The sequence below is a fragment of the Terrapene carolina genome, unplaced genomic scaffold, assembly GCF_002925995.2.
Source record: "Terrapene carolina triunguis isolate 2854851 unplaced genomic scaffold, T_m_triunguis-2.0 Scaffold68, whole genome shotgun sequence".
Classification (NCBI taxonomy): domain Eukaryota; kingdom Metazoa; phylum Chordata; order Testudines; family Emydidae; genus Terrapene; species Terrapene triunguis.
The window spans coordinates 36,568,307-36,588,275 of NW_020664419.1; the positions used below are offsets into that span (position 1 = coordinate 36,568,307).

Below are 19,969 nucleotides of genomic sequence, written 5' to 3' on the forward strand. Positions count from 1 at the left end.
GTATATCCCAAAGCACACAACTCTACCTTATCCCCACCTACACACACAGCTAAAAAATGAGAAGTTTTTAGAGCAAGTGCATGTGGAATTCTCACAATGAAGCCATGTAGTTATTTAGCACAGGTGTTTCTATAGATGTAATATGAGAAAATGAATGGTATTCATCAGTTCTGGCTTCCAACCAGAACAGTTCAGTGGTGCTATAAGTACAATAGGCTGTAATATAACATGTTGTGCCTTCCTTCACACTTTTCCCTACACTTGGAATAGACTCCACCATGGATGGGTAGGCTTCTGAAAATCCACCTGCCTATGAAGCAATCTAGCTATATCAAATCTGTATGAACAGGCTTTATACCCATTACTCTGCCTGATTTGGAACAAGGACTTGAACCTGGGTCTCCTGTGCCCCAGGTGAGTGACCTTGGCTATTGGCTGTTCTTGTGGTGGTGATGGTGGTGGAGGGGGTCTCTCGGTCTCTCTTCCTTCCCCCCTTACACATTCAGAAATTCCATCCTGGACCTGAAAACCTTTTGTCAAAACTGATACATTACCTTGAAAAGTTTTATTTTGATTGATTGGCATTTTCTCACAAAAAACATTTGGTCAAAAAATTCCTGACCATCTCTATTCCCTTATACCTTTAGAGCCTGAATCAAAGCCCACTGAAGTTAATGGAAAAACTCTCATTGACTTCAATGGGCTTTGGATCAGGCCCATAGATAGAAAGCACCTTGAACAGGAACTCTATCAGTGGTTTGGTACAATTTATGTAGGGTAGATGTTCATGTAGGGCTCAATCCCGCAAGGTACTGAGTACCCTCAACTCCCATTGACTCCAAAGGGAACTGAGATCACTCACTACCTGGCAGGATCAGGATTTTCACACATTGTAGAAATACAAATAATTTAATAAAACATAACAAAAATTCCATTCACTTCAGAAAAATATGATGCATGGCCAAACCAACCTCAGCACTAAAAAAAAAGTTAAGCGGGGACTTAAAATTATTATAAAATTAGATATTTTTTCTTTCTAGACCCACAAGGTCAATACCTGCTTGGACAATAGACTTCTCTTCTGCTGTGATTTCTCAGAATTCACAGTCACCACAGAACTCTGCTGGACCACAGACTCAGCCTACCTGGGGTCAGGTAAGCGGTGGTTTTGGTATATATTTTCTCCAAAGTGTCTTTCTAGACATTATCACTTATCCTGTATGAGATTATGATGATGATAATTAATAATAAAATGGAAAAAGCTAATACAGTGGCCACGAGGCTGTGACATGGTAGAACAAGTATGATAAAGTAAATAACTCACCAAAGTGCATGTGGTGGACATTGATGGAGGTTTATAAATGCTTTGGGTGCCTGATTTGCTATATCACTGCTGGTCAGATGCTGTGCTGAGGTGATGACGATCTGTTGAAGTGTGAATATTCCACTAGGATCACAATGGAATATGGCTAAACACTGGTACATTGGGCAGGACGAGAAGAATATTTTCTCTGATATACTTGTATATAAAGTAGCAAAGAGGCCATTAAAAGATGCAGCGGCAAATTCCCTTTCCTTCACCCATGGAAAATTTGTTCTTCATTTTTCAGACCAAGCTCATTGCTAGATGAGATGGTAGTTGCTTTTTCTAGAAAATACTATTGTTAAGGCACAGACATAGTAGTCTTCATAAGATCAAGAATATTTTCCAGATTTTTTTAATAGACTGAATTGTTTCATTTTTATTTTATCCTGAAAAAACAAGTTCCCATGAAACTACTGATTACTGTAGATGTCTTAATTTTTGAGTATTTATGCATCTTAAACCTGAAGGATCAATTTTCATAGAAAAGAATTTGTTCCACTTTAAGCCACTCTCTTTCAGTCCAAAAGATTTGAAATACTCACAAATCATGGAAATTGAGTCTTTGCTTAGAAACAGATGTGTCAAGGATTTATTACTATTAAGCATATCAGGCAGATGTTTAGTGCTATGCGAGCGAGACGTATTAATCTGATTTCGTATTTTTGAAATAAACTAAGCAGTCCTAACTTTGTTCTCTATAACTGGAAGGCCTTTAGGTATCCAAGCCTGAAGACTTTATTCACAGCAATACAGTAATTTAATAGCAGTTTAAATCTGGATTCACTCTGTTACACATTATTCACAATTTTAATCTACTTCACCATTAGGCTAATTGGCAAGATACAGATAAAACATATTATATTCTCACCTTTTCAACCCATCATCTTGTCATTGTTACTCTGGGGCCTGTATTTTGAACAGACAGGAATAGTACTCTGCACGCTGGTGTGTCTTGTGGTATTTCTAAAATTAAGTATGCAGTTGGGAGTTAAATTAAGGTCTGACCTCGTACAACTGTAACATAAGCAGACTCCACCCCACAGAAAAGTATTACGCATGACTTCTCTAGAATCTTATCAAAAGTAACATGAGGTCTGACTGGTATAATAAGATAATCTGTGCCTTGATTGGTTCAAACAGCTCTCGTTAAGAAAATAAATGATCTGCCAACTTAGACTCGCTAGCTGTATTAACAAAATTTAGTAACATATATACATATAGTTAAAAAGAAATAAAACCAAGAAAGGTTTAGCTGTTGTATAAATATTTAGTCTTCTACAGTGACAGATCTTGTCACATCACTATATGTCACAAAATAGCTCCCAATCTCTCACTATTCAAACTTTTGTAGACGTGGTGAGCCTGATGTGATGCCAAGATTTACAGATTCCATGATAGCGAGTCCTAGTCTTTGACTAGATTTTAATAATTTCCATTTTAACACAGAAGCTGGACACACAGCATCATAGTCAATGTTGACAAGTCTGACCAAGAAGCTCTGAGTAATGCCATCAAGGACATTAGTATCTAGCAAGTTAAATCACAGCCACAGTGTGAGTGGTAAAATGGATTTTTTTCTCCATTTAATTTATTTACCTACAAAAACACAGCTCAGATGCACAATGAGTTATGTCCTGTTTTTTTTTATTATCCATGTTTTTTTTATTATCCATGTTATCCGTGTTTTTTTATTATCCATGTAGTGAGTGAGGCACAAGTACCTAAACTAAACTCATCCCAGATTAGAGACGAGGACCACAAGCTTCCAGTATCTCTGCCTTTTCTTTAACCACTCTGATCAAATAAATTTTATTAGATTTTAAACTGAGGCTGAGACAAATTGTCATACCTCCATTGCCCCATCTTCATATGTGTTTGTACGGTATAAAGCACAATGGGGTCCCCATTCTAAACAGGGACTCCGGGCACTACTGCACTATAGAGAAGTTCATAGAAGCAGCTAAAACATGAGATTCCTGTTTTTTCCCGTTGAAGTTTCTTAAACTAAACATCTCCCGTGTAGAAGCTAGGCCAGCTATCTTTCATGTAGCTGGGCAGCACTGCAAAATTATATTAAGATATACTATGAAAAATAGAGCGAAGCATAATGAATGGATGAAGTGAGTAGTGAGTTAGTTAAGTGAGGAAGCAAAGTTAGTTGTTTTTTCTTTGTCTGTCCTTAGTAACCAAGTTTATAGTGGCATCTAATCCAGAAATAACTGATTTGAATTTGTTACCAACCCTATTTATATCAAAATAATTGCTGCAGGGACATCTGCAGTATCATTCTGGACTGCAAATCTTAAACAATTCTTTTCCATGTTCTCAGCAGTGTATTTTGATGTATTCCAAATATATGTAAATAATGCTTTGATTCATTAGCTAATATGATAACTATCAAACTGTAGGTGTCACTATGTGCTTCCAAAAAACATATAAAACACTTTTCAGAGACATAAAATGTTATTAATGTCCCATCCTGCATAGAGAATGCACCTGCCATAAACACACATCCCTACCACCCTCAAGGGGCTGATCTAGGTAAAAGAAAACCACCCATTGGTTGCAAAGGCCTTTGGATCAGGTCCTAAGAGCTAGGCTTGGATCTCACTGAAGTCAGTGGAAAAACGCTCATTGACTTAATTGGAACCAAGAATTGGCCCCATATATTCAGTCATCACAACAGAGAAAGCTTGGAAGGCAGTTCTGTTGTTCACCAAAAATTATGTATTGCACTGGGGATGGTGGGGGAATCCTTAATTTTCCATGTTTGTTTCACTGTTACAAAGGGTGGGTCTTGAAAATCACCAAAAATGTGTTACATAAATTATGGACAGCCCTGGACTCCAGTGGCACATGTCAAGGAGCAGCCCAAGGGAAGAGCCGTCCACTGAGCGTCGACCGCTGACAGCCCTGGAAACACAGTACTAGATGTACTTCAGTAGGTCCCCAGTGACTGGTGGCAGGGAGACAGAGGACTGGCCGCTTACAGAACCACATACTCACTTTACTCTCGGTGGCACTGAGATTGTCAGTGTAACTGGCACCCCGGAGATGGGTGCAAGTGGAGATCCCCTCTCCTGCAGTGTGTTCACGGGGCTGAGGGCGTGTCCGTGGTGCTGGGGGATGAGACCCCCGTCACGCAGCGTGTCTGGGGGGCGGGGGGCCAAGATTCCCCGTCACACGGAGCGTCCGGGGCTGGCAGAAGGTGGCTCACTCCAGAGCCCCCAGCAGGCCCCATTCTCGCTTCATGACACCTTGATAGTGTAATTTCGTGGGCGGGAGGTCAGCCCTCCTGCCGCTGTGACTCGCCCTCCAGTCGCCAGAGGGCGCCAGACACAGGCGCAGCGCTGTACAAGCCGCTCATGGGCTCGCCCGCTGAGCTCAGGTAGCGCATGCTCATTTTGCTACCGAGTCTCTTGCGCTGAGAGCATGCGCATTCCTCATGCTCTCCAATCCTCCATTCCCGCGCCCGCCCCACTCAGAAACAGCGCCTGCGATTACCTTACCGCATACGCACGCGCACTCAGACACAGAACTCCCCCAGCCTCGCTCTCAGGCCCGGCTAGGCGCATGCGGCCTTCATCTTCCACCGGCTTGTCCTCTAACCAACAGCCAAAGCCTCGCTGATATTACGAGGCGCATGCGCGTTTTTGCTCTGTCCTAGGCGGTTGGAATAGGTGCTGTACCGCTTGCCCGCAGCCATGGCCGGGGCGCTGAAGAAGGTGAGGGCCGGGGTCAGGGGCTTCTCCTTCACCGCCACGCCCGGGGCTGCTTCTCGCCGCAGTCTAGGGGCTGCTTGCCTCGGGCCACTGGCTCCCTTGGGCAGGGCAGGCCTGGCGGCCGGCGGGGACTGATGGTGGTGGGCCTGGTAAAACTCCCCGCTCCGCTTCAGAGAGCAGCCAAGGCTCCTCGGGACACGCCGAGCAGCCAGCGCTGGCAAGGGCCCTTCCCAGGGTCGGGACACCCCTGCCGCGGAGAGCCCCGCGGGGGCTGGCTGCTCGTTTTGCTTTGGGAGCAAAGCAGAGCAATAGCCCGTATGGAAGCCGGGAAAAAACGCGTTAATTCTACCGACTGCTTAACGTCAGCTGCCCCCCCCCTCTCTTTTCGGCGTGTTTGTAGTGCACCCATCGCTGTGCTGGCTGTGGCCCGGTCTGCGCTACGGATCTATAGCGGGATAATTATGTTGCTAGGGGTGTGGATTTTGAGTGACTTAGTTATATTGACCTAACCCCTTATGTAGACAGCGCTATGTGGGCAGGAGAGCTTCTCCCATCGACATAGCTGCGGCCTCTTGGAGAGGTGGATTAAGTATGCGGATGGGAGAAGTGCAGCTGTAATGCTGCAAGTGAAGCAAGCCCTAAGTAAAGGGAGATGGGGGATCTTTGCCCCCAACCCTCTGGATTTGAGTGATTTTTTTTTTTCTGACCCTTAACTCCAAATGTTGTAATTCCCAATATATGGCTTCAGTTCAGCTGACGTTATGAATCAATAGTGTGTGTTACAGCAAGACTTGAAATAAATAAATTGGCTTACTAAATGTGTTCTGTTTGTGCAGGCCACTGGGCTCGTGGGAGTAGCTGTAGCTGAGAATCCTCACGAGGTATGTTTCAAGTAGACTGCAAATCAGAGTATTCACTTGTTTTGCTTGACTTGTGTATATTTTAAGTATCTTAGGGTATGTCTACACTACGAGGGTAATTCGATTTTACTTAAATCGAATATGTGGAATCGATATTGCAAAGTCGAACGTGTGTGTCCACACTAAGGACACACTAAGGACAGTAATTCGACTTTGTGAGTCCACACTAACGGGGCGAGCGTCGATATTGGAAGCGGTGCACTGTGGGCAGCTATCCCACAGTTCCCGCAGTCCCCGCTGCCCATCGGAATTCTGGGTCGAGCCGCCAATGCCTTCTGGGTAAAAAAAATTTGTCGTCATCCGTCCGTCACTAACGCCCTCCCTCCCTCCATGAAAGCGCCGGCGGGAAATCAGTTCGCGCACTTTTCTGGTCAGTGACAGCGCGGACGCCACAGCACTGCGATCATGGATCACGCTGCGACCATCGCTGCACTTGTGGCCGTTCTCAACACCTCGCAGCTTATCATACACCTTTCCCTGAGGCAGATGCAGAGAAATCGGGCGAGGAGGCTACGGCACCGCCGTGAGAGCCTGAAGTCGGAGAGTGGCACAGAGCTGTCAGAAACCACGAGCCCCAGCGCCCAGGACATGACGTTGGCAATGGGGCATGTGGATTTTGTTGAACGGCGATTCTGGGCCCGGGAAACAAGCACGGACTGGTGGGACCGTATAGTGCTTCAGGTCTGGGATGAATCCCAGTGGCTGCGAAACTTTCGCATGCGGAAGGGGACTTTCCTCGAACTTTGTGAGTTGCTGTCCCCTGCCCTGAAGCGCAAGGACACCCGCATGCGAGCAGCCCTCACTGTCCAGAAGCGAGTGGCCATAGCCCTCTGGAAGCTTGCAACGCCGGACAGCTACCGGTCAGTCGCGAACCACTTTGGTGTGGGCAAATCTACCGTGGGGGTTATTGTCATGCAAGTAGCCAAGGCAATCGTCAAGGTACTGCTCCCAAAGGTAGTGACCCTGGGAAACGCGCAGGTCATCATAGATGGCTTTGCCGCGATGGGATTCCCAAACTGCGGTGGGGCTATAGATGGGACTCACATCCCTATCCTGGGACCGGACCACCAGGCCAGCCAGTACATCAATAGAAAGGGCTACTTTTCAATGGTGCTGCAAGCACTGGTGGACCATCGGGGACGGTTTACAAACATCTACGTCGGATGGCCGGGCAAGGTTCATGACGCTCGCGTGTTCAGGAACTCTGGTCTGTTTAGACGGCTGCAGGAAGGTATTTACTTCCCAGACCACAAAATAACTCTTGGGGATGTGGAGATGCCTACAGTCATCCTCGGGGACCCAGCCTACCCGCTAATGCCCTGGCTCATGAAGCCCTATACTGGCGCCCTGGACACAGAAAAAGAACTGTTCAACTACCGTCTGAGCAAGTGCAGAATGGTGGTGGAGTGTGCTTTTGGCCGTCTCAAAGGGAGATGGAGAAGCTTACTCACTCGCTGTGATCTCAGTGAAACCAATATCCCCATCGTTATTGCAGCTTGCTGTGTGCTCCACAACCTGTGTGAGAGCAAGGGGGAGACCTTTATGGCGGGGTGGGAGCTAGAGGCAAATAGCCTGGCTGCTGATTACGTCCAGCCAGACAGCCGGGCCATTAGAAGATCCCAGCGGGACGCCCTGTGCATCCGGGAGGCTTTGAAAGCTAGGTTCCTGAGTGAGCAGGGCAACCAGTGACTTTTCAGTTTGTGGACAGAAAAGCTGAACCTGCCCCCGTTTCTTTACCCAGTTCATTTTGACTATCCTCTCCAGTTACATACAACCTTCACCCCCTTCCCCTTCCCAAAAAATAAAATCATTTCGATTTTTTAATGAACACCGTTGTCTGTATTGCTGTTTTCGCGGGAATATTTTAAACCGGGGACGCAGACTGTGGCGGGGGGCGGGTTCAGTGTTCTGATGCAAATGATACTTCTAAACTCCCGGAATGACAGGCTCCGCACTGGTGGACTGGTTATTTCAATGGAGCCTGCCAGCACTCCTGGGGGGGACTGTGTGTATGTGTCGGCTATGTGACTTTCTGGCAGGGGGGGTAGGGTTACAGATCCCCTGCTGCGTGGATCTGTGAGCCAGGATAAGGACCGCTGCATAAGATCTGTAACTGCCCTCCCCCGCCACAAAGTCACAGAGCAACCCCCCCCCCCCCAAAACATGAAAAGCACCTCCCAGACTGACCAGGGTAACCAGTGACTGCACTGTGTATGTGTCCTGATGCTGGACCTGACCCCGCCTCTGTAGCCTGCTAAAGGTGACTGTCCTGTCCAATTACCAAGCCCCTTCCCCCCCTCCAGACAGACTCTCCCTCAAAAGAACCTGACCGAAACAGTAATGAACAGAAACAAACATTTTATTGCGAACCAGACATGAAACGTGGGGGGTGAAACTTGGACGGGGGCTTGTGTGAGGTGGGTAGGAAAGGACTTATGAAATTTTGGGGAATGTCAGCCTTCTACTGCTAGAGCAGTCTGCAGGGGTTGATTGAAAGTTTTAACGGCCCTTGCCGCCCCTCCTTCTTTGGACTTTGGGTGAGGGTGGTGTGGGACTTGGTGGCGGGTGAGGGCGGTTACAGATAGACTGCAGCGGGGCTCTGTCCTCCTGCCTCCGGTCTTGCAGAACATCCACAAGGCGCCGGAGCGTGTCCGTTTGCTCCCTCATTAGTCCAAGCAGCTTTTCAGTAGCCTGTTGGTCCTCCTGACGCCACCTCTCCTCCCGTTCCATGACTGCTCGGTGCATTTGTGACAAGTTCTCCCTCCACTGTGTCTGCTGGGCTGCCTGGGCTCGGGAGCAGCCCATTAGTTCTGTGAACATGTCTTCACGCGTCTTCTTCTTCCTCCGCCTAATCTGCGCTAGCCTCTGGGAGTGTGCTGAGAGGCTGGGTTGGGAGACAGTCGCAGATGTGTCTGTGTGAATTTTAAAAAGGGAGTGAATTCCTGAGACAGATAAATGAAATTGTATACAAAGAACCTAGTCTTTCTCTGTGAACAAGACCATGCACTGAACCTCTCACATGCGCACTCAGGACAAGGTCGAATTTTCGGCCGTCGCCTTCAGTGCCTGTGGACTTGCGGAGGTCTTGGACTGTTCAGAGAACTGTGGCTGGAGACCTGAACTTCTGGAGCGGGCAATAATGGTAAGCCGCAGACTTGTGGCTGCTTAAAACTCCAGCTGTAGCACTGGCCTCCTTTCACATTGAAAGCAATGCCAGTCTCTGCTGCCAGCAATCAGGACAGCATCAACTCTGCCCCTGTCCCACCCCCTCGCGGCTGTCCCAGGGAAAGATCCCTGTATGCTGCCCCTCTCCCTCCACCGCGTGGCTGTAAAGCAGTCCCAATACTAACAGTCCCCTCCCTAATTCAAAGCAGGGCGTCATGAGCGACATCACCCTCCTGAGGATCCCGGACACCCAGAGAGAACGCATGCTGCGGGAAAGCATGCAGAAACCGGGGCCGTATGCCGCCATGCTATGTCGGGCCATGATCCCCGAGTACCTGATTGTGGCATGGAGGGGACATGTCTGCTACCACGGAGGGCCCACTAAGATCGCCCTACCCCGGAACCTGATCAACAGGCTTGAGCTCTACCTCCACGAGACCTACGAGGAGTTCTCCTACGAGGATTTCTCGTCGATCCCCGGCCACATTGACCGGATTTTCGCGTAGGTGCACTGGGACTTTGGAGTGGAGCGTCTTGGGCCTGGGAATCATGTAGTAACGGACATTGTGAAATTTTTTTAAAATACTTGGGACTAAATTGAGAAGAGCCTAAGACAGAGAAATCATGCAAAACCCATTTGTTACCTTTGTAAATATTCCTGTTTTGTACCTGATTATTTTTTTACTAGTTTACAGCACTTTTATAAATATACATTGTTAATAGTATAAATATTACCGTTCTGTTTTAAATAAATGTTTACATGTTTACAGCACTTACTGCTTGATCCGTCCCCTGATTCTGTGTCCGGGGTAAGGGATGGGGACGGTTGGTACGGGATCTCGGTAAGGGTGATGAAGAGCTCCTGGCTGTCGGGGAAATCAGCGGTGCCAGCGCTGTCGACTGCCTCGTCCTCCTCATCTCCTTCCTCCTCTTCCCCGTCCGCTGTCATGTCCGACATGATCCCATCCTCGGAGTCCACGGTCAGGGGTGGGGTAGTGGTGGCGGCCGCTCCCAGGATGGAATGCAGTGCCTCGTAGAAACGGGATGTGTGGGGCTGGGATCCGGAGCGTCCGTTAGCCTCTTTGGTTTTTTGGTAGCCTTGTCTCAGCTCCTTGATTTTCACGCGGCACTGCGTTGCATCCCGGCTGTAGCCTCTCTCTGCCATGGCTTTGGAGATCTTCTCGTAGATCTTAGCATTCCTTCTTTTGGAGCGCAGCTCTGAAAGCACGGACTCATCGCCCCACACTGCGATGAGATCCAAGACTTCCCGATCAGTCCATGCTGGGGCCCTCTTTCTATTGGATTGCACGGCCATCTCTGCTGGAGAGCTCTGCATAGTTGCCACTGCTGCTGAGCTCCCCTCGATGTCCAAAGAGGAACTGAGATTCAAACTGCCCAGACAGGAAAATGAAAATGAATTCAAATTTTCCCGGGGGTGTGGCTGGTCAGAGCATCCGAGCTCGGACTGCTGTCCAGAGCGTCAACAGAGTGGTGCACTGTGGGATAGCTCCCGGAGCTATTACCGTCGATTTCCATCCACACCTAGCCTAATTCGATATGGCCATGTCGAATTTAGCGCTACTCCTCTCGTTGGGGAGGATTACAGAAATCGATTTAAAGAGAGCTTTATGTCGAACTAAATGGCTTCCTGGTGTGGACGGGTGCAGGGTTAATTCGATATAACGGCGCTAAAGTCGACATAAAAGCCTAGTGTAGACCAGGCCTTACACTCCTACAGGGAGCACAGTTATCTGAAATCCAAAACTTGACCAGCTCCAAAACGTTCAGTTTGATCGAGAATATTGGCTACGGTCTGGAAAGGTTTACTTTTAAAACTAAAAAAGGCAGTTCTTCTGCAGATGTTTTTTGTTCTATAAATATAAAGATTTGACTTGGTAGTTGCTTCTTAGAAACAATTAATTTCCAAAATCACTTACAGTAAGGCTTTTTTCTGAGCAAACATGAAGTAGTAATATTTTTCTCTGTAGAGCCCTAAAATGGTGAAAAGAACAGTGTAACTTATACGATGGAGTGCAACTATTTAGGTTTGGTGGCTTGTAAATTTAATTACTGTTCTGCATGCACAGATTTTCCCAGATCAAATAATAGATTCTGCAGCCCCATATTAATGTTTCTGTAAAATTTAATACCTGATCTATGGGGCAGGAGCGGTGAATAGATCAGGGGTCGGCAACCTTTCATTTATTCGCTTTAATTTAAGGTTTCACGTGACGGTAATACATTTTAATGTTTTTTAGAAGGTCTCTTCTTTCTAAGTCTATATAGTATATAACTAAACTATTGTATTGTAAAATAAACAAGGTTTTCGAAACGTTTAAGAAGCTTCATTTAAAATTAAATTAAAATGTTGATCTTATGCCGCCGGCCCGCTCAGCCCTAACGGTCTGAGGTTCCGTTCACCTAGGCCAGCAGCGGGCTGAGCGGGGCCTGCGGCCGGGACCCCGTCTGGCAAGGGGCCGGCCGCCAGAACCCCAGACTGGCAGCGGGCTGTGCGGGGCCGGCGGCCAGGACCCCAGACCGGCAGTAGGCTGAGCAGCTCAGTCTGCTGCTGCTCAGGGGTTCCATCCGCCGGCTCCTGCCAGCCGGGATCCCTGCTGCTGCACCCGCTCAGCCCGCTGCCAGTCTGGGGTCCCGGCCCTGCCCACGTACAGTTGGTACCTACCTTCTCCCTGGTTCTGGCCCATTCTCTTCCTCTCTTTCTGCACTGAGCTGAGGGTGGGAGTGCACTGAGCACAGGGCTGGGGGTGAAGGAGTAGGCTGCGGGTTGGGATGTAGGGTCTGGCCGGGAGCTAGAATGAGGGAGGGGGCTCAGGGTTGGGGCAGGAGGTTTGGGTGTGGAGCGCTTACCTGGGCAGCTCCCATTTGGTGTGAGGGGTGCAGGTGGGAATGTGGGGTGTGTGTGCAGGAGCTCCCGTTTGGTGCTCAGGGTGGGGATGTGGGGGGTGCAAGAGTCAGGATGTGGGGAGTGCATAGGGTGTGGGGGGGCTGGGTATGTGGGGAGGTGCAAGAGTCAGGGCAGAGGGCTGGGGGCATGTGAGGGGAGTGCAGGTGTCAGGGCATGGGGGGCCTGGCTATGTGTGGGGGTGCCAGAGTCGGGGCTGGGGTCATGGAGGAGGGTGAAGGAGTCAAGCAGAGGGCTGTGTGTGTGTGTGTGCGGGGAATACAGGGCTCAGGGCAGGGGCCTGGCGGGTGTGCGGGGCTGCAGGACTCAGGGCAGAGGGCTGGGTGTGTGTGAGGTGGGGTCACGGCAGAGGGCTGGGGTCGTGGGGTGCTCACGGCAGGGGGCTGGAGGGGATATGCCCCACTTCCACCCCCCTTCCCCAAGGCCCTGCCCCTCCTTCTTCTCTGCCTCGGTGGGGAGCAGAGAGCACACTGACTCTGCTCCTCCTCCACCCCCTCCCTTGCAAGGGCCATCAGCTGATCAGCCTGCCGGGAGGGAGGGACGGAGAGGAGGAGGAGGGGCAGGAACCCAGCACACTGGGGGAAGATGCAGGGGAACCGGCAGGACCAAGCTTCTGCCCCCTGCACCCGCCGGGGGGGAGAGCGGAGAAGAGCGGGCTGGGCAGGATTTTTAATGGCACGCTGCAGCCTGCCATTAAAAATCGGCTCCCGTCTTTGGCACACGTGCCATAGGTTGCTGACCCCTGGTCTAGATTGTAAACTCTTTGGAGCAGGGACCCATATTTTGTTAGGTTTGTATAGTGCCTAGTGCAGTGGGACCTTGGCTCAAGACACAAGCTTTTTTTATTAAATACAGAAAGTAGGATTTAAGTGGTTCCCAGTAATAACAGACAGAACAAAGTAAGTCACCAAGCAAAATAAAATGCACAAATCTATGTCTAATCAAACTGAATACAGATAAGATCCTCACCAGTTCCAGAATGCTCCCTTTTACAAACTAATCTCCTTTTAGCCTGGGTCCAGCAATCACTCACACCCCTTGCAGTCACTGCCCTTTGTTCCAGTTTCTTCCAAGTATCCTGGGGGGTGGAGAGGCTCTCTCTTTAGCCAGATGAAGGAAATATGGCGGATTCTCCCATGGGCTTAAATAGACTTTCTTTTTGTGGGTGGAGACCCCCTCCCCTCTCCTATGCAAAGTCCAGCTCCAAGATGAAGTTTTGGAGTCACCTGGGCAAGTCACATGTCCATGCATGACTGAGTTCCTTACCAGCCAAGACACGAGCTCGTAGGCATCACTGTAATACAAAAAATATAAATCTCTTGATGATTCTCATTGGCACTCCTAAGGAAGTAGCTTCCTAGTTCATCTAGGACAGAGGTTCACAATGTGTGGGATGCACCCCCCTGGGGGGATGCAGTGGCCTGGACCAGCCCCAGGGGGGGGGGGAAGAGCAACACTCAGCTCTGCTCCTGGTCCCCAGCTGCAAGCTCTGCTCCTGGTCCTGCCCAGGCCCCCCAGCCTGCCCACGCGGCCTTGGCTGCCCCCAGCCTTGGCTCCCTTACCCTGTCTGCTTCCCCGCCTCCCAGAGCAGCGGCCCCGCTCCTGGCTGCGAGGGGAGGGGAGGGCAGGCAGGGGAAAGGGGGGGTGCAAGGTAAAAGTTTGGGGGCCACTGATCTAGGACATAAGATTTTCCACTAATGCATTTGAAAGGACTCTTACATTGTTTAATATCACAGCAGTCCCATATCTTTCTCTGAAACATTGAAATATTCAGACTACACAATAATCCCACTAGGGAGAGATCATGCCAGTGTCACTGCTACTGTTGCTTGGAAAGAGTTAACAGGAGTATAAAACTCTTATAGATAAAGAGCCATATCTACAGGGCTGTCTTACAACTTTTATGACAGTAAATTTAGGGCTGCAATTAACCTCTTGGTCTTAACAGGCTAGTTTCCTTCTCTTCTCCTGCTGTTGTCTGTATAATTCTGCTCCTGCTCCTTGCCCTTACCTCCAGTTTCCCACTCCTTATTCCTTCTGCTCAGAAATTACCCTATTGGTTCCACTATCCACCTTCTCCTACTACAGCCCGATCTCATCTGTTTCCCAGCTGCTGTGAATTTTTAACTAACCCCTGAAGTTTCTTAAAAACATGCTGAGGGTGTTTATTCAAATCACAGACTTTTCTACGGATGAATGTAAATGAAGTCATCCTAATGTCGGCACCAGTAATAGGTGCCCTTTTTAATGGACTTGGGGGGGGGGGAGGGGGAAGGTGGCTATATCTTTGGTTTTGATTATTTGCTTTTTTTCTTTAAGGCTTTGTACCGATTAACATGTCTGAGATAGATTAAGGGCCAGATCTTGAGAACAGATTAAAACATTCACAGCACAGTTCATGAGGAAAGTAGTCAAGAAGATTAGCAAGGTAGTTTTATACTCTACAGATGATTCCAAACTGGAACCCCGAATTGAAACACATCCTGGCCCAAACCAAGGTCAGAACTCTGCACTCAGACCCAGCGACTTTATTGGTATAGCCAGTGTGAATTTGAATGCTGTAGTTCTCTATATTTTATTTTGTGGGCTTGTTGATTATTTAAATATTTCTGTTAACAGTCATTTACTATTTACACACTTCCACATGTATTCCAATCATTTCAGCACCTGAGGATACTGTATACAAAAATTCTCGCTGCTCTGCAGGACATCCCCAAAGATGCCGCATATAGGAAATACACTGAACAGATTGTAAATGAGCGGTTTAACATGGTAAAAACAGTAAGTATAGCACTACTTGTAAATATTTTATATGCAAAGTTTGTACAGCAAAGACTATAGTATTCTCAAAATCTCAGTTTATCTTCAAAGAACATATAGAAGTTATCTGTTTCAGAGAGATGATCAAGGTCACATACTCTTTCTGATTACATAAACTACTACTCCTTTGTGTATTTAACTAGAAAATAGCAATGGTGTCTCATCACTGATTTCTGCTAAAAATAGAAATAGAAAGTAGTTATCTGAAGATTTGCAGAATAGCAGACTTCTGGGTATTTTATTTACACTCACTCACTCTTTTACCAAATGCACTATTTTAGCTCTTTCTTGCCATTCAGCATTTTTGAAACAACCACTTTTCTATTGGGCAGGGTCAAATAGCTCATTCTAGTGTTGCATTCTTGCTTTTGTTTGATTACAGTGACTTGTTGAAAGGATGAGTATCTTATTTCTCCAGAAAGCTATGATCACACTTTCTGTCCACAATCTGTGGTACAGCAGAATGCTATTTTTGCTTCTCTGTACATCTGAATTGCAATAAAATAACTTTTTTGGGGGTATTTCTCTTTCTATTTTAATGAGACATTGCTTATAGCAGGAAAGAACAGTACAGGAATCATGTATTCCTGCAGTGTAAAATAGATTACCTTGAAGCTAATTCATTTGAGTGGTTACATTTAGGAAGAATTGGACACTGTGTGATCTATTTTAAGTTGTGTCTTTGAGTTCTGCACTTGATACTTTAAAATAAAACTAAACATTTATTTTATTGTACCTGAATTCACAGGAACCTAATGTGCAAAAACTAGAAGACAAAATGAAAAGTGGTCAGATAGAAGAAGTGATAATACAGGTAAAGTTGGATACTGTTTAAAAATGACTTTGCTGACGGGCAACAACTAGATACGAGTGCTTTCTTTGCTCTTCTGTGAAGAGAGAAATGACAAGCATTAAGAGTGTATTAAATATATAATAGCAACATGCCTTTTGAAGCTGTAACAATACAGACACACAAAAATTCCCCCAGGAGTACAGAGTTAAAGAAAACCCTGTTTCTCTTCTTCCCCTCCCCCCCGCACCCCCTGAGCCCAGCAGGGGGCCAGAGACCTGCACCCCTTACCCCCCAGAGCCCAGCCATGGCTCTCGCCCAGCCCAGATACTTGTGCCCCCTCCTTCCCCAAAGCCCAGCTGTGGGGTGCCCCCCAGCCCAGAAACCCCCAGAGCCCAGCTGCAGAGCTCCCTCCCACCCAGACACTCACACACATCCCCCAGAGCCCTGCTGTGGGCCCCCCTAGCCCAGACACCTGCATCCCTTCCTCTCCAGAGCCCAGCTGCGGGGGCCCCCCGCCTAGACACCCGCACAACCTAATCCCCAGAGCCCAGGGAGTCAGAGGGAGAAACAGCCTGATGTTGGGTCCTGGGCTTATGTGGAGTTTCTTGCATGCCACCTTCCTTCCTTCAGGGCATGCTGGGAACTGCAGCTGCCAGGAACCCTCCAGCTCCTCCTCCCTCCCTACCCCAGCAGTGTCTTCTACTTGCAACAGTTCTGCAGCCCGTTTCTGTGGTGGGGGGAAAAAGGAAATTCAGCACTCTCAATGTTAATTTCTGCACAAATTCTGCATGCGCAGTGGCACAGAATTTCCCCAGGAGTATCTATCCTACCCACATACGAACCCTAAGAGGGATCCATGCTTGGCTTAGAGGAACAATGTTAGTGCTCAAGTACTCCTGTGGGCCAAAGAGGAGAAGTGTACTGCTTGAACAACTTTTCCTGCTTGTTACGTTCTCAGACTGCATGACCATGATGTGGGAGGGAAGGAAGACAGGCAGATGGGTGGTTTAAAAAGAGGTGTCGGTCATTCCTTGCTCTTCAGTTAGGAAGCCCTTTTGCAGTGGGGTTGGGAGTATGGAATCTTTGCTAGCGCCCTCTCTTATGGGTGCCAGTCAGACAGGAAAGGTGACAGAGCAGCCCTTGGAGCCTGGAGTTTCTCTGTGAATTGTTTCCCCCACAGATGTGGATTGAGTTGATCTGGTGGCTGCATGGAGCTAAGAGCATTTCTGCCCTTGGAATGGCCTTGAACTTCTTTTAGGCAACCTGACTCTCAGTTTGGGAACCAATATGCTGCAGTGTCACTTGGAGTGGGTGTTGAGTAATCTGATCTTGGGTTGGCAGGGTAAAGTATGTTTGTAATGAATGATCTTATTCATGCTATTTGGGGTCATATAACATAATTCTACAATTTGTTTTAATTTAGTTATAAATCGGCCTTAATTCAACATCTGATTAATCTCCTTTTACAAATTGATTGTAAATTCTTCAGGGCAGAGAAATCTTTTTGTTATGTTTGTATAGCACCTAGTATCTTGGAGCCCCCTAGGAATTACTGCAATACACATAAGAATTTACATTTTCTGCTTGCCTTTAAGAGAAGTTGGGTTGTTGCTATTCTGTTTTTATTCAGAGTATTGTTTCTCACTCATGTTCAACTAATCAAATTATTAATCTGCAAATTTCTTTTTAAAGTAGAGGTTATGTCACAAATAGATAACTCTTGTAAGAACATACTACTCATGACATGACTGTAGCTATAGGTAGGGCCCTACCAAATTCACGGCCATGAAAAACGTGTCACGGACCGTGAAATCTGGTAGTCTTGTGCGCTTTCCCCCTATACTATACAGATATCACGGGGAGACCAGCGTTTCTCAAACTGGGGTCCTGACCCAAAAAGGGGTTGCGTGTGTGTGGGGGGAGGGGTCGCAGTATTGCCACCCTTATTTTTATTCTGCCTTCAGAGCTGGGCAGCCAGAGGGCGGTGGCTGTTGGCCGGGCACCCAGCTCTGAAGACAGTGCCCCGCCAGTAGCAGCGCAGTAGTAAGAGTGGCAATACCATACCATGCTATCCTTACTTCTGCACTGCTAGTGGCAGCGGCTCTGCCTTCAGAGCTGGGCTCCTGGCCAGCAGGCGCTGCTCTCTGGCTGCCCAGCTCTGAAGGCAGTAGTAAGGGTAGCAGTACCGCAACCCCTCTGCAATAACCTTGCGACTCCCCCCATAACTCCTTTTTGGGTCTGGACCCCTACAATTGAAACACCGTGAAATTTCAGATTTAAATGGCTGAAATAATGAAATTTACAATTTTTAAAATCCTATGATTGTGAAATTGACCAAAATGGACCATGAATTTGGTATGGCCCTAGCTATAGGGTAGGTAAAAATGCAAATTTCTGCATTTTCTTAATTTACCTGCAGTGCCATTCTACTTACTCCTGTAAATTTGAACTCTATCATAATTACAGTGGGCTTCATTGACTGTTCAGAGATGAGAATAGATTTTATGGCTTTGCTTTGTGATCCATTGGCCCAATGACTGAATTGCTTGCAAAGCACTCTAGATGGAACTTTGGTATCCGAAGAGCTTGTAAATTCATAAAATATGTTCTCCAATTATAGATTAGTCAGACTTAGATCAATATCTCAGAATATAATTAAAATTAAAAATCTCTTGTATATTTTTATCAACAGGCTGAAAGTGAGCTCTCTCTGGCAAGAAAAATGGCACAGTGGAAACCATGGGAACCTTTAGTTGAAGAACCTCCTACTGACCAATGGCGATGGCCAATATAATAGTCAGCGTTATGTCTGTAACTACTTGAGAATCGAAAAAAACACTTAATTAAATATTAGTATCATGTTACTGAAGATTGTTTGTCTTTAAATTAAAGAAAATAGCTTTTGTATATGATTTGTTTTGCCTCAATATCTATTTACATTTAGCAGGATGTAAAGGTCCAGTCTGACTTTCTTGCAAAAATGCTTTACTAAAACTTTGTTAAGCTATTGGGCAATCTGATTATTTTCTTTCCTAGCTTGCTGATTTAACTATATATTTTAGTAGAAACAGAAACTTTCTTCTGTATAATTATCCTTATTTTCTTGTCTGATCCACTTCTTGACATTTTATCAGCATGGAAGCAATTTTCATGTCTGACTCTGGATTGTGGCTACACTGAACTGGCTAAGGCAAGAAGAGGAAGGGGCGAACTGCATTTTACACAAATGCTTGATGATCAGCCATGGTGAGATAAATACAGATAAAACTGTGTCAGTTTGATACTTTTGATTAAATTGGTACATTTGTAAAGTTTTGGAAGTCACTCTGGGGAAAAAGCAAATAATAAAAAACAAGTCTGCAACCAAAATTATATAACTAATGGAGGCAAAAAGTACTAAACGTAAAGTTCCACTACCTTTCCACACGTGAATTTTGTTTGATAGTGTGCTGATAATTTTTAAGGATTTGAGAATCACTGAGGATAATCCTAAGAGTATACAAATGCATCTATAACTCAGCTAATGCTGTGTTGATTGTGAACTGGCATATAGCCTTCAGATAAAAGAACTTGACATTCATAATTGATAGTTTGGGCCAGACTGTTTTCCTATTTACTTAAATGGGAATAGAGTAAGACCATTTGTGAAGAAAATATGTCAATGTGCTTAATAAACCTGTAGCATAAACATTGAAAAGCATAACAGTTAGAAATCACAGGGATCAAAGCTGAGGCTATTTTTATTCATTCTTTCAGTACCATGATCCAAGTAATGCTTTCAAGTTTGCACGTGACATATAGCCTCTGAGGAACAGTATGTGAGCTAACAATGCAGTTTTATACAGAAGAACTCACAGTGAGCATTAAAGATTTAGATTAACAGACTGCCAGTACAGTCATATATAAAACAGCTAGTTTTGGAGAGGCTATTTCCTTAACTAAAAACTGTTGCATTTAGGGACTTGGATAATGTTGCAGGAGAACTCTAATCGGCAGTTCATCGTGCAGATACCATGAAGTTAGCAAGCAGGATGCACTGTGCAATTAAATACATTAAAGGATTGTTCTTACTGCTATATGAATATTGGTGAATACTTGAAATCTGTGCCCAATTCCGATCCACAGGCTTTCTAAAATGTGAATGTTGAAGGGATGGGACTGGCATACAGGAAAACCAGGGGACCAATTAAAACTTTTCAAATTTTGGATAACGTAAGCAAAGACTACAACTAAGATCCCAAAATGTTGGGTAGTTACGTG

The 19,969-nt window shown here is 46.5% G+C and overlaps 1 protein-coding gene across 1 annotated transcript; it reads left to right on the plus strand.

Annotated features, from left to right (window-relative positions):
• Nucleotides 1–4,877: 4,877 nt before the first annotated feature.
• On the plus strand, nt 4,878–18,616 carry NDUFA5 (NADH:ubiquinone oxidoreductase subunit A5). Its single transcript, XM_024214718.3, has 5 exons — nt 4,878–5,091; nt 5,925–5,969; nt 14,761–14,877; nt 15,665–15,730; nt 18,402–18,616. Exons 1-5 carry the CDS (start codon nt 5,071–5,073, stop codon nt 18,501–18,503), a joined length of 351 nt encoding a protein of 116 aa, XP_024070486.1. The 5' UTR covers nt 4,878–5,070; the 3' UTR covers nt 18,504–18,616.
• Nucleotides 18,617–19,969: the final 1,353 nt, after the last annotated feature.